Source organism: Staurois parvus, unplaced genomic scaffold (genome assembly GCF_062004578.1).
Source record: "Staurois parvus isolate SC_StPar_1 unplaced genomic scaffold, SC_StPar_1.0 ptg000155l, whole genome shotgun sequence".
Taxonomy (NCBI): domain Eukaryota; kingdom Metazoa; phylum Chordata; class Amphibia; order Anura; family Ranidae; genus Staurois; species Staurois parvus.
Genome location: NW_028317951.1, coordinates 30429405 through 30443974, shown reverse-complemented (window position 1 = coordinate 30443974; position 14570 = coordinate 30429405). Strand labels below are relative to the sequence as shown.

The window sequence follows — 14570 nt, the reverse complement described above, 5'->3', positions numbered from 1 at the left end:
TTTTTTTTTGTTCCAACCAGCAAGCTGAATGAAAAATAGTCAGATTTCTGTATCAACACAAATGAAGTGGATGAAGGATTTCCCCATCCGCCATCCTTGCTGCTGTCAGAATATACTGATAAGCTTTCCAACATGTCCCTTCGACAGGAGTCGATCAGAGGACCAATTTCTGTCTAGCAGATGCAGCCACACACTGATCAGAATTTGTCTGGTCCCTGCTGAACTGGCCCAAGTGTGATCAATGTATAGGCACGTTTAGTGATACTGCATACCTTAAAGCAAACCTGGCCAAAAGTAAACCCCACTCCCTGTTATCCTATGCTAGGCACACTCTAGTACCTTATCCCTCTAGTAATGCTCATGCCATCCCTGCAAAGATCCTCTGCGAAAGTTAACTCTTATTGAAAGTGAGTTTTTGCACACTGTTAATCATGTCCCCACACCCCATATGACAGTTTACAGGCTTGGAGATTGGCTACTCAAGCACATGGTGTTACATTGAGGACAGGGGAAGGGTCGTGTGTTTTCCTATACCTAGAAGTACTGAGATTTTAAACCCAGTGGCAGTGTGGCCTGGGATAGTGAGATATGGCACTACTGTAACCCTAGGAATACTGTTAAAGGCAGGCTTACTTTAAAGTAGTTGTAAACCCTTACATACACCCAGTGAAATGACTTGCCTCTGGTGATACAGAGAGATGAAACAAATCTTCCTACATAAGTTGTACCTGTCTGTCTATCTGCAGTCTTCTCTTCTCTACATTTGTTCAAAGTGCTGAATTTTAAATCTTGTCTAAGACTTCAGAAAAGAGGGGGTGGAGAGCTGAAGTTACACACTGCAGAGCTCAGTGAGGAGAGTTCTGAAAGCTGATTGGAGGGAACGGACACACCTTCCTCCACACAGCACACAGGGACAGAGCTGACACTGTCAATCTGCTGGAGCTCCCTCCCCTGGCACCGTTTTTCTTTTGGTGTCAGAAAAATTTGGTGTCAGAAGTGACTCATGCTGAAATGACACTTAGAGCAAGCACACACACTATAGAGAGATAAGCTTTGCTCATATTTCATGTCTGAGGTTTAAACCACTTTAAAGTGGTCCTTTAGTTAAAACTTGAAGTTTCGCTTTAAGGCTTTGCACCCCGCTCCCCGTTAAGGATTGGCACCTGCTCCCACTTCTGTTGGGATCACCTATACGATCACAAGCGGAAGTTGTCTTCCCTCCCCGTTGTCTTCTGGGACACGTGACAGATCCCAGAAGACTACGGGCCATTCACAAAGTGCATCGCTGCTCACCCATGCAGTTGGCATTCGGCTGTGAAACCACAAGCTGTCACAGCCGGGTGCCCACACTGAAGATGCCCAGTGCCGGGGACACAAGACAGCCAGTGTAAGGACACAGCAGGATTGAGGGCCAGGTGTCAGCAGCTACAGTTTTTAGTGTCTGTTTTTTAAACCTCCACTTTACACTTGCAATAATAATCCTTGGAAGGAAGCCTGGAATGCATGTTCTCTGGTTAATAGTTATTACTGCAGAACTATCTCATGTTCTACCTGATCAGCAAAAAATGAAGATTAAGTTGATGAAAAGAAATAAAACAGGAAAAAGGAAAGACATATTTTAGTCACCCTTCATAACAATGTATAGCCCTGGCAAAAAGTTCTGAAAATGGCAAATATTAATTTTCACAAAGTCTGCTGCTTCAGTGTTTTTAGATCTTTTTGTCAGATGTTACTATGGTATACTGAAATATAACTACAATCATAAGTGTCAAGGGCTTTTATTGACAATTACATAAGGTTTATGCAAAGAGTCAATATTTGCAGTGCTGACCATTCTTTTTCAAGACCTCTGCAATTCGCCCTGGCATGCGGTCAATCAACTCCTGGGACACATCCTGGCTGATGGCAACCCATTCTTGCATAATCAATGCTTGGAGTTTGTCAGAATTTGTGGGGTTTTTTTTGTTCTCCCGCCTCTTGAGGATTAACCACAAGTTCTCAATGGGATTAAGGTCTGGGGAGTTTCCTGGCCATGGACCCAACATTTTGATGTTTTAGTTATCACGTTTGCCTTATGGCAAGGTGCTCCATCATGCTGGAAAAGGTGTTGTTCGTCTGGGATGATTGAGAGAAGTTGCTCTTGGAGGATGTTTTTTACCATTCTTTATTCATGGCTGTGTTCTTAGGCAATATTTTGAGTGAGCCCACTCTCTTGGCTGAAAAGCAACCCCACACATGAAAGTTATCAAGATGCTTTACTGTTGGCATGACACAGGACTGATGGTAGCGCTCCCCTTTTCTTCTCCAGACAAGGTTTTTTCCGGATGCCCCAAACTATCAGAAAAGGGATTCATGAGAGAAAATGACTTTACCCCAGTCCTCAGCAGTCCAATCCCTGTATCTTTTGCAGAATATCAGTCTGCCCCTGATGTTTTTCCTGGAGAGAAGTGGCTTCTTAGCTGCCCTTCTTGACACTAAGCCATCCTCCAAAAGTCTTTGCCTCACTGTGCATACAGATACACTCACACCTGCCTGCGGCCATCCCTAATCAAGCTCTGCACTGGTGGTGCCCCGATCCCGCAGCTGAATCAATTTTAGGAGACAGTCCTGGCACTTTCTGGGCTTTTTGGGCACCCTGAAGCCTTCTTCACAACAATTTAACCTCTCTCCTTGATATTCTGATAAAAGGTTGATTTGGGTGCAATCCTAGTAGCAGCAATATCTTTGCCTGTGAATCTCTTTTTGTGCAAAGCAATGATGACTGCATGTGTTTCCTTGCAGGTAAATTAATATTTGTGTTATTCTCCAAACTTTTGGCCAGGGCTGTATCTTTAGTCTGTGTATGAGCATGGGATAAAGCAGCTAAGACATATTTTTTTAAACAGACCTGTTTTGGTTTTGTAGATTTTGTAATTTCTGGCCTGTGACCCTTGCTAAGGATGCCTATTAGGGCTCATTCAGATGGGCACTGAGAGCAGTCCTCTATGCTGAGATGCTTTTTGCTGTGTCTGCATCCACCCCAGGGGCTGCATGGAGCCCATAAAATGATATGCACACGCAGCAGATTCAGCCACGTCATAACCTGACATGTAGGCACGAGTGGGTGAACAGATCCAAATGCAGACAGTGTGCATTCAGAACAGTGCCCCTGATCATACCTGTATGTCAAATTTTGATATACAACTGGTACTGCAAACAATGCATCTGCATCCACTTCTACAGACTCACTGCGTACAGCTCTGAGGTGGGTGCAGATGCAGCAAAAAGCAGCTCAGCATGGAGGATGGGTCTCAGCGCCCATCTAAATAAGCCCTTACAATCAGAACTCTGTTTATTGTAGCAACATATGAAAATAAGCAATGCCAAGTTTTTTTGTTTTATTTTTGCCTAGTGATGTTTAGTAGCAGGCCAGAAGTAGAAATTGTTACCAAAATTTGGTTAGCATTAGAGTATCAATATTACCTGTGATTGAATGGTAGCAACAACAGTGCCCAGCACTGAATTTCAGGATATCACATCATTATACTCTTCACCCTCACAGAAACTGGAGATTGAAGGGAAGAGAGAAAAATCACTGTTTAAGAAAAATTTTAGTGGGACTCTGAAGGGAGGTCAGGCCATTTGCATTTATGAAGGCAGGCCAGGCCATAAGCAGTTAAGAAGCTAGCTAAAGGAGAGCTTATTGAGTTCCAAGAGAAAGTTTACCAACGCACGTACAAAACAAATCACAAATACAAAATGCAAAATTACAGTACGCAATTGATAAGAATTATTAAAATGTGCAACTATAACCACAGCAGAAACTACTTTGTGGAACATATATGTAATATTATTAGTATTCCTGCAACAAAAGATGGTGTAACTATAATACTTCTCCGCTTTAGCAAGTAGACTACAAACGTGTTTTAATACAGAAGATGCAACCTGCAAAAACAAAATAAATGTAAATATATTGCAGGTACACCAGCAACTATTGTATGTCTGTAAAAAGTGATAAATCTAACCTTAGAAGTGTATAGCAGGAGCCTATACACCCTTTTCACATTACGGTTGATCCACATCATGAGATCTGAAACTCAGGATGCTCAATTCTGCAAACCTTAACTTTTGTATAGAATATCAGGCTCTGGTCTGCCCTCTCATGCACCTCACTACTTGTCATTCAGAGAGACAGGCAACATAAATGGCCTTCAGTAAGGCAGGGAACACAGCAGTCTGGTGATCAACTTTTCATATGGCCTTGTTTAAACTTGTGGTTGGAGAGGTGGTAAAAACCTGCAGCTGAACTATGCCTTTCAGGCACTGGCTCTCTGCTATGCCCCTCCAGCACTCAATGGAGCACCATGCAGGGGGTGCAAGCAGCTGGCTCAGGTTCTCAGTGGCATGCAGAGATGCTGTGCCAGCTGCCAATCAGGGATCTGGACAGATCCCAACATTAAAGTCAGGATGCCTCTAAAGTCTGGAGCGGTTGAGTGATGGGGCTAAAGTTTGTTGTCACCTGACTCTGGGTCACAGAAGTACAGAACTAAGTGCACTTCTGTGACCCACAAGAGAAGTAGGGCCCTACTTTTCCTTTAACTCAGAGAAGTACTTTCAATGGCCCTCAGTCTCCTTCAAATTACTCCTTTTTTGTCACTGTGATTCGACTACCTATTAGTGCATGGCTTAGTTAATTCTCCATGGTCCCACCGTATGCAGAAAGGTAGTCACCCTCTCTTGCTTGTTCCCAAGATGGACTAGAGACTATGGACTATGAACTATGGGATTTGTAGTGTGTATAGAGAAGTAAAAATAACCACAACTATAAAGGGTGTCAGAAAGGATCATAGATTAAAGAAAACTATATCACTGTTACAGATAAAAAAGTTTTGACAGCCTTTGTGGCTGTCGGCTTATAAATTTCAATGAACTACCGTGGCGCTCCACAGTACCGTGGTAGTTCATTGAGCCCTCCTGTCAGTGTCTGTTTGCTCGTACGGGATGTACGAGCAAACAGATAAAGTGACAGGTCAGAGGGAGACCTGCATGGCACCAGTGATCTCCTTTAGATAATACTTTAGAGGCTCCAGAAACAAAAAATAATAAATGCACATTTTTTTTACCTGCACAAAAATGTGCATTTATTATTTTTCATTAAAAGGTGAACTTATCCTTTAAAGTCCTGAATCCACCAAGTTGGTGAAAATTCTGCCTGAATCTCATACATGGGTACAAAACTGACAAACGGGTGGTTGTGGATTTCCATCTTCAGAAACACCATGTGGACAAACATAATTCAGTTGAGCACAGGTGTGTATGCAGGACGTAGAAAACACAGAAACTGAGGGCTTGGAGTTATTGGAGGACTTTTAAACTATCCTGAAAGATGAACAAGAGTTCACCCAATATAATTGCTGGATATTGGTTAACTGTGGGTGGACAACCCATTGGTAAACTATTCATCAAACAATATAATCAATGACCATATATTAATCCTATTTCCATAAAAAGTCCTTGTGCTTCCACCATGTACTAAATAAACATAAAGTTTAAGTCCTTTTTTAAGGCTAATTAATGGTGACAAGAAGATCCGTGTATCCACACCTAGGTGCAAAGACAAACGAATGGCTCACTCACCAGACCTATATGACCCCATGCCGGTGGTCATATATCGCATTGTGTTTCCTAAGCCAGGACATTCTCTTAAGGTTCCTCCAAAAATGGTCTCCATCACCCACACTTCATAGTTGTATACCCAGGAAGACTGATGTAAAATTGCCAATAGATTCACCAAAAGATGTGTAAAGGGATTATGACAGATATTCCTTGCTGGTTATGCCTTATCACTCAAAGGAATCAGAGCAGATAAAGCCGTTCTAAGTGTAGCATTTAATGAGGCAACAACAAAATTATAAACAAACTCTGTACACTCACATATTGAAGTGCCTATGTAGCTGGCACCAGCATGTATTGCCTGTATTATCAATTAAAATGGCCGACGTGCACTGCAAGCCTCTCTTCTGTTTTGGCCGGATGTGACGTCACCGGAGCCTGGATGTGACGGAATCACGTTTGTTTGACGTCTTCAGGAAACACAATGCGATATATGACTGTGAGTATGGGGTCATATAGATCTGGTGAGTGAGCCATTCGTTTGTCTTTGCACTGAGGTGTGGATACAATGATCTTCTTGTCACCATTATTGAGCCTTAAAAAAGGACTGTTACACTTTATGTTTATTTAGCACATGGTGGAAGCATAAGGACTTTTTATGGAAATAGGATTAATATATGGTCATTGATAAGATTGTTTGATGAATAGTTTACCAACGGGGTGTCCACCCACAGATAACTAATATCCAGCAATTATATTGGGTTCACTTGGCTGAAGTCTTGTTCATTTTATGCACAGCACCTACCTATTATTAGTTCACATATAAGTGTCACTTTCACTTTTTAGGGGCAGCTGTAAAACCCCCTGGGGGAGGGGGGGAGAATATTAATTTAACACCAATTTATTGTTCATTATATATTTATTTTATATCTAGTACTTGGCACCACAATAATTTATTATTGTTTGAATATCCTGAAATCACATGTGAAAAATGTTTCTTGAAGGCAATAGGGTGGATTTGATAAAACCGGAGAGTGCAAAATCTGGTGCATCTGTACATGGTAGCCATTCAGCTTCTAACTTCAGCTTGTTCAAATAAGCTTTGACAAAAAAAAACTGGAAGCTGATTGATTTCTATGTAGAGTTGTACCATATTTTGCACTCTCCATTTTTAGCAAAAACAATCCAACATCTTTTTTACCTGAAATATTCTTGTTTTGGGTGTAGTTTAGGGGTGCCATTGCTCTCTATTTGGAAATGCCAGTTGTTTGAGCCCCAGGCCTGGAGCAAGTATGCTGTAAATGAGTGTTAGAACTGCTTATTCAATAGTTTCAGGGCAGGAGCTCAAAGCAGCGAAGCCAATGAATCAGCATGACAATGAATCAGTCAAGCCAATGTTCTCATAAGAAGAGGCTGGCCAGCAATGGTAGCCTGAAAATTTTTCCTATCACAGTGCTTTAAGTAAGGTTCTTCACCACATAATAAATGTTTCTGTTTGATTTCTACAACTAAAAAATACTCAAATTTTTTTAAGTGAGGGTGATTAACCATGTCTCTGGTACTCACCTTTAATAAACAACCTGCAAAAACATTAAATCCCAATTTGTGCAGGTGCTTTGCTAAGGCAAATCCAAACCCTTTGTCACAGCCAGTGATCAGTACTGCCTTTCCTTCCACCTAGATGGAAAAAAAAGTGAAAGCAAATAAACTAAAGCTTATACATTTCAGCTCAGTTATGCAATTATTATTCAACATTATAGGTTCTTTTACCAGTTCTTGAGAAGTAAAAAAAAAGTGAAGTGCTGTTCCTTACATCATACTGTCTACAAGACTATGAGGGCACCTTTAAAGAAGAAATTCCCTGTATGACCAGCAAAGTTATACAGGGAAATTCCTGTATGACCAGCAAAGTTATACAGGGAAATTCCTGTATGACCAGGGAAAGGAGGACTCATGACCACCACTTACAAACAGACCCACCATTCTTGGCTACCTAAATTCACTATTCACCAACTCCAGGGCAGTAGTGAGGCAGAGGAGTGTAATGGTTCCCATTTTACATGGGAGGGGTTACTCATGTGCTGTTCTGAAAGATGACTAACAAAACTTGTAACAAATGATACGATCTGTGCCATTAGGCCTCATGCACACGGCGCGTTTACAGCTGCTGTTTTGGGTGCCAGGCATTTTTTTCTACAGCCAGTAAACTCCCCAGCATGTTATCCTATGTGTTCATGTACACATAGGATTTTATCTGCGTTTTTTGGCAGGGGTGTTTTCAAGCTGAAAAAAAACAGAACTACTGCGTTTGAGTTTTTCATATGTAAAAACGCTCTAACGCTGAAAAACAAAGCTATCCAGTATTTATAAGTGTCTGAGTCTCAAGCTTTTTGTGGGAGTATCGTTTTGCAAATGCTGAAAACCGCTAAAAAATGCTCAAAACGCTAAAAAAAAGCAACAAAACTCATATTTTTAACGCAGCATTCTACAGGTAACACTACTGGTGTGATTGTAACGTCCAGTGTGCATGAGGCCTCATAGTAACTATTCACATCTTTACTTTTCCTCCTATCCTAGTTCAATCTATTATTTATTTTTCTTGCTGTCACCCCATATAATTATCAGGTCCATCCTGTTAAAGTTAGATCAAAAAACAACCTACAGGCAAAATCAACTGTCAAAGTTGAAGTCTCCGAGTCCACTGTTATCATTTTCCTACTAATGCTTAGAAAATCAAATGAATGCTCAAAAAAAAAAACATTTAAATGAAATTCTTCTAGTGTATGACCAGCTTAACATGTATAGCCATCTAGAGGTTGAACCTCCATGGGATGCAACAAGGAGTGTTTGTTAGGCATTTCTGACCAATTCCAAGTGTCCTCTACTTACAACAGTGCGCGTAAAGCTGGCCATAGATGGGTGGAAGTTCGAACAAAAATTCTATGGAAAATAAATTTTTTGTTTTACTAATAATTAATGGGTCAAATCAACATTTGTTTTGACAGCAGTGATGAGAAAAGGAGCAAGATGGAAAAGAAATTTGTTTGTTCAAGAAACATAAGTATATGTGGTTTTCGTTTGGAACAGTCCATCTATTCCAAAATCAAATGTTAAAAGCAGGTGGAATCTTCTGAACAGCAATCGAATGTTCAGAGAATTTTCATATGCATTGTCCTAAGACTTTTCCTAAGAAGTTTCATCCAAAATTCTATCCATCTATGGCCAGCTTTAAGCTGAGCAGCTTAGTGTACACTTCCATGTTCACCAAGCTTTGTGTAGTTTCCCATTGACCTGAATCATGTATGTAGCCTACAGTAGACTAACAAAACGTGTATCTAAACCCTAAAACATAACCTATGCAGCTTTCCCCTCCTTAGATGTGGTGGCTTCATTAGGTTTCATTTTTCAGGCTAAGCATATATACAGCACATACAGAAAACACCTCTTGGTTTTGCCAGAAATTCAGAGTCCTTATCACTTCTTGTGACCCTAAGGGTTCATTCACACTAGGTGTGTTGGGGCTGCGTTGGGTAGTCTTGCCCAGCAGAGTCACAATACAAGATAAGGCAGAAAGCCTTGTTCTCTATCATGCCAGTTCACACTGCAATGGTATGTACTAAAAAAGAAAAAAAAAAGGGGGACAGAATGCAGTACGTCTTTCCAGTACACTGTGGTACAACAGAATCCATCACATTGCACCACACTGCAGTCAACAGAATTTTTTCAAAATGTCACTTTCATGTTCTAAAACCAAAGCAGCTGTGCATAGTAACCAATCAGCTTCTAACTTCAGGTTGTCCAATTAAGCTTTGAAAATGAAAGCCACCATGTAATGGAGAGGATATTAATCTTCTCAATCCACCACATAATGGAGATGAAAAATGTCCACTTTGTGTCACAACCATGGCTCCCTTAATTACAAGATTACCAGGTGTAAATAAAGGGGATAAACTTAAGGGCCAGTAAATGTCAATATACAGTGCCTTGAAAAAGTATTCATACCCCTTGAAACGTTCCATATTTGGTCATGTTACAACCAAAAACATAAATGTATTTTACTGGGATTTTATGTGATAGACCAACACAAAGTGCCACATAATTGTGAAGTGGAAGGAAAATAATAAATGGTTTTTAAATTTTTGTACAAATACATTTCTGAAAAGTGTGGTGTGCATTTGTATTCAGCCCCCTTTACTCTGATACCCCTAACTAAAATCTAGTGGAACCAATTGCCTTCAGAAGTCACCTAATTAGTAAATAGAGTCCACCTGCTTGTAATTTAATCTCAGTATACATACAGCTGTTCTGTGAAGCCCTCAGAGGTTTGTTAGAGAACATTAGGGAACAAACAGCATCATGAAGGCCAAGGAACACAACAGACAGGTCAGAAATAAAGTTGTGGAGAATTTTAAAGAAGGGTTAAGTTATAAAAAAATATCCCAAGCTTTGAACATCTCAAGGAGCACTGTTCAATCCATCATCTGAAACTGGTAAGAGTATGGCACAACTGCAAACCTACCAAGACATGGCTATCCACCTAAACTGACAGGCCGGGCAAGAGAGCATTAATCAGAGAAGCAGCCAAGAGGCCCATGGTAATTCTGGAGGAGCTGCAGAGATCCACAGCTCAGGAGGGAGAATCTGTGCACAGGACAACTATTAGTCGTGCACTCCACAAATCTGGCCTTTATGGAAGAGTGGCAAGAAAGGCATTGTTGAAAGAAAGCCATAAGAAGTCCCGTTTGCAGTTTGCGAGAAGCCATGTGTAGGACACAGCAAACATGTGGAAGAAGGTGCTCTGGTCAGATAAGACCAAAACTGAACTTTTTGGCCTAAAAGCAAAACTGGTGGAAAACTTAACATCACCCTGAACAAACTATCCCCACTGTGAAACATGGTGGTTGTGGGGATGCTTTTCTTCAGCAGGGATAGGGAAGCTGGTCAGAATTGATGGGAAGATGGATTGAGCCAAATACAGGGCAATCTTAGAAGAAAACCTGTTAAAGTCTGCAAAAGACTGGAGACTGGGGCAGAGGTTCACCTTCCAGCAGGACAACGACCCTAAACATAGAGCCAGAGCTATAATGGAATAGTTTATATCAAAGCATATTCATGTGTTAGAATGGCCCAGTCAAAGTCCAGACCTAAATCCAATTGAGAATCTGTCTCAAGACTTGAAAATTGCTGTTCACAGACGCTCTCCATCCACTCTGACAGAGCTTGAACTATTTTGCAAAGATGAATGGGCAAAAAGACATCATCAAAAAGACTTGCAGCTGTAATTGCAGCGAAAGGTGTTTCTACAAAGTATAGACTTGAGATGAATAAAAATGCACGCTGCACATTTCAGATATTTGTAAAAAAGTTTGAAAACCATTTATCATTTTCCTCTGCTTTAACACTGAACATACTGTACGTGTTGGACAGGAGTGCAGCTGCTCCTTCACTGTTCAAGCCACAGGCAAGGGTGGGCTAAACAAACCATTACGGTACTAAGAATTCATGTTAAGAAAGTTAACATGGCAGATACTTACATCTACAACAGTGATGTAGGACATCTAGGTTTCATAAATAAGTGGGATACTGAAATTATGATTTTTAAGTTAAACTTAACCACTTGCCTTCCAGAAGATTGACCCTTCATGACCAGTCCATTTTTTGCTATAAACTGCTGTGCTACTTTAACTGATAATTGTACAGTCATGCAACACTGTACACAAATGAAATTTATATAATTTATTTTCACATAAATGGAGCTTTCTTTTGGTGGCCTTTGGTCATCACTGGGTTTTTTTGCACTATAAATAAAAAAACAATATTTTTTACTGTTTGCTATAATACATATCCAATAAAAACTAAAAAAAAAATGTCTTCATATATTTAGGCCAAAATGTATTCTGTTACATGTGTTTGGTAAACAAAAATCCCAAAAAGTGTATATTAACTGGTTTGCATGAAGGTTATGGCATCTACAAATGGTGGTAGAAACACTGAAATTTTTATTTATACTATTAATGGCGGTGATCAGCGACTGCGGCGGGCATTCTGACGCTGACACTGGTTGGGAACTGACTGCCACTGACATCTCCAGTGACACTAATACTGTACTAATGACACTAGGCCAGAAGGGGTTAACATCTGGGGTGATCAAGGGGTTACTGTGTGTTAGGCAGGGTGACAAATGTGTACTCTGTTGTGCTTTACTAGTTAGTTACTAGTCTCTGCTTCGCAGAGAGATAAAAAGTAGCACATCTCCACTGACAGGATAGAGATCTGTGTTGTTTACACTCAGATCTCTCTCTTGTCAGCTGCTCTGCCGATCACCGAGTCCTGGCCACGAATCGCTGGCCAGGACCTGGTGATTTACATCTTTGGGAGCCAATGACAGCGCGGGTAGGGCAGTACACATGCACACCCCTACCCAGAAATGCAGAATCACATATATTTACGTGATTTTGCACAGAGAGGCCGCCCTGTAGCAGTAAAACAATACATAATAAAGTGGAATTCTAATGACAAAGTACAAATTGGCAATCAGCAGGATTTTCCATGTAGAAAAGACTTACCAAGTCTCTTTTACAATAAAGTTGCTTACCTACCTGTCTGCCACTGTATACTAAGCTGCGCATGCAGAGATCAGTGTTGAATTTCTACAATGCCAAGGTGAATTTACTTCCGCGCATGCTCTGGAATGGCATCATTTCCACCCGGCCAATTAAAATGGCTGGGGATAGATACCTGGAAGCTGTCAGGCTGAAGTTGTCAGCAGCTGGTGGGGAGCTCTGGGAGTTTGTGACACTGGAGTACAGATGAGTATATGTTATAAAAATGAAGAGTGCAACATCTGGTGCAGCTCTGCATAGAAACCAATCAGCTTCCAGGATATTTTGTCCAGGCTTAACTGAACAAACTGAAGTTAGAAGCTGATTGGCTACCATGCACAGCTGCACCAGATTTTGCACTCTCCAGTTTAAATAAATCAACCCCATTGTGTCAAATTCTGAGAGTTATCACATGCTTGTGTCCAGGAGATAGATAAGCCAATCCCAGCCTCCAGAGGTTTCTGAGGGATGTACATCCTCAAGCCTGGGTTCACATACATGCGGTGCAGTACATCGCATGTGATTCGCACAGCAACTGCACTGCATTCCTGTGCAAATCGCATGTGATTTGTGTGCAGTGCAATTGGAGCCATACATTTTGTATGGTTCTAGTCGCAATGCACCGAAAACATGCAGGATCCTTTTTTTGGTCCGCACTAGAATCGGGTCGCATGGGTATTCATACCCATACGATCCGATTCTGCACATTGCACCGTGTTTTGCGGACCGATTTCAGGGTGTTTTTAACTTAACATACACACCCGCAGTGGTTCGCATGAACGGGGTGCGATTCTGATGCGGTGTGGAATTCGCATTGAAAACGCTGTAAATTCCGCACCGCATCAGTGTGAAACAGGGCTTATACTGACCACCAATGTAACGGAGGCATCCTTCCCACTGGCCATCAAAGGATGGGGGGGGGGTCAACCTCCAAACCAGCCACCAATGTAAGGGGGGACATCCTTACCACCGACCACCACTGTAAAGGGCACATCATTCCCATCGACCACCAATGTAAGAGGGACATCCTATCCACCAATGTAAGGAGGACATTCTTCCCACTGACCACCAATGTAAGAGGGGCATCCTTTCTACTGGCCACCAATGTAAGGGGAACACCCTTCCCACTGACCACCAATGTAAGAGGGACATCCTTTCCACTGACCACCAATGTAAGAGGGACATCCTTTCCACTGACCACCAATGTAAGAGGGATATCCTTCCCACCAACCACCAATGTAAGAGGGATATCCTTCCCACCAACCACCAATGTATGAGGGAAATCCTTTTCACTGGCCAACAATGTAAGGGGGACATCGTTCCCACCAACCACCAATGTAAGAAGGACATTCTGTCCACTAGCTACCAATGTAAGAGTGAAATCCTTCCCACTGACCACCAATGTAAGAGGGACATCCTTCCCACTGACCACCAATGTAAGAGGGACATCCTTCCCACTGACCACCAACGTAAGAGGGACATCCTTCCCACCGACCACCAGTGTAAGAGGGACATCCTTCCCATCAACCACCAGTATAAGAGGGACATCCTTTCTACTGGCCAAAAAAGTAAGGGGAAACATCCTTACCACTGACCATACATGTAAGAGGGACATCCTTTCTACCGGCCACCAATGTAAAAGGAACATCTTTGCCACCGGCCACCAATGTAATAGGAACATCCTTGCCACCGGCAACCAATGTAAAAGGAACATCTTTGCCACCAGCCACCAATGTAAAAGGAACATCCTTGCCACCGGCCACTAATGTAAAAGGAACATCCTTGCCACCGGCCACCAATGTAAAGGGAACATCTTTGCCACCAGCCACCAATATAAGGGGAATATCCTTGCCACTGGCCACCAATGAAAAAGGAACATCCTTGCCACCAGCCACCAATGTAATATGAACATCCTTGCCACCGGCCACCAATGTAAAAGGAACATCCTTGCCACCGGCCACCAATGTAAAGGGAACATCTTTGCCACCGGCCACCAATATAAGGAAAATATCCTTGCCACTGGCCACCAATGTAAAAGGAACATCCTTGCCACCGGCCACCAATGTAAAAGGAACATCCTTGCCACCGGCCACCAATGTAAAAGGAACATCCTTGCCACCGGCCACTAATGTAAAGGGAACATCTTTGCCACCGGCCACCAATATAAGGGGAATATCCTTGCCACTGGCCACCAATGTATAAGGAACATCCTTGCCACCGGCCACCAATGTAAAAGGAACATCCTTGCCACCGGCCACCAATGTAAAAGGAACATCCTTGCCACCGGCCACCAATGTAAAGGAAACATCTTTGCCACCAGCCACCAATATAAGGGGAATATCCTTGCCACTGGCCACCAATGTAAAAGAAACATCC

At 41.9% G+C, this 14570-nt stretch overlaps 1 protein-coding gene across 1 annotated transcript in view; it reads right to left on the bottom strand.

The window, feature by feature from the left end:
- The window catches only part of LOC149463384 (D-beta-hydroxybutyrate dehydrogenase, mitochondrial-like), a 43417-nt gene that overhangs the window by 27775 nt on the left and 1072 nt on the right, over positions 1–14570 (bottom strand). Inside the window, exon 2 of the mRNA XM_089675635.1 lies at positions 7159–7269. Within this exon, the coding sequence (XP_089531761.1) occupies positions 7159–7269 (111 nt within the window). The remainder of the gene's footprint in view (positions 1–7158; positions 7270–14570) is intronic.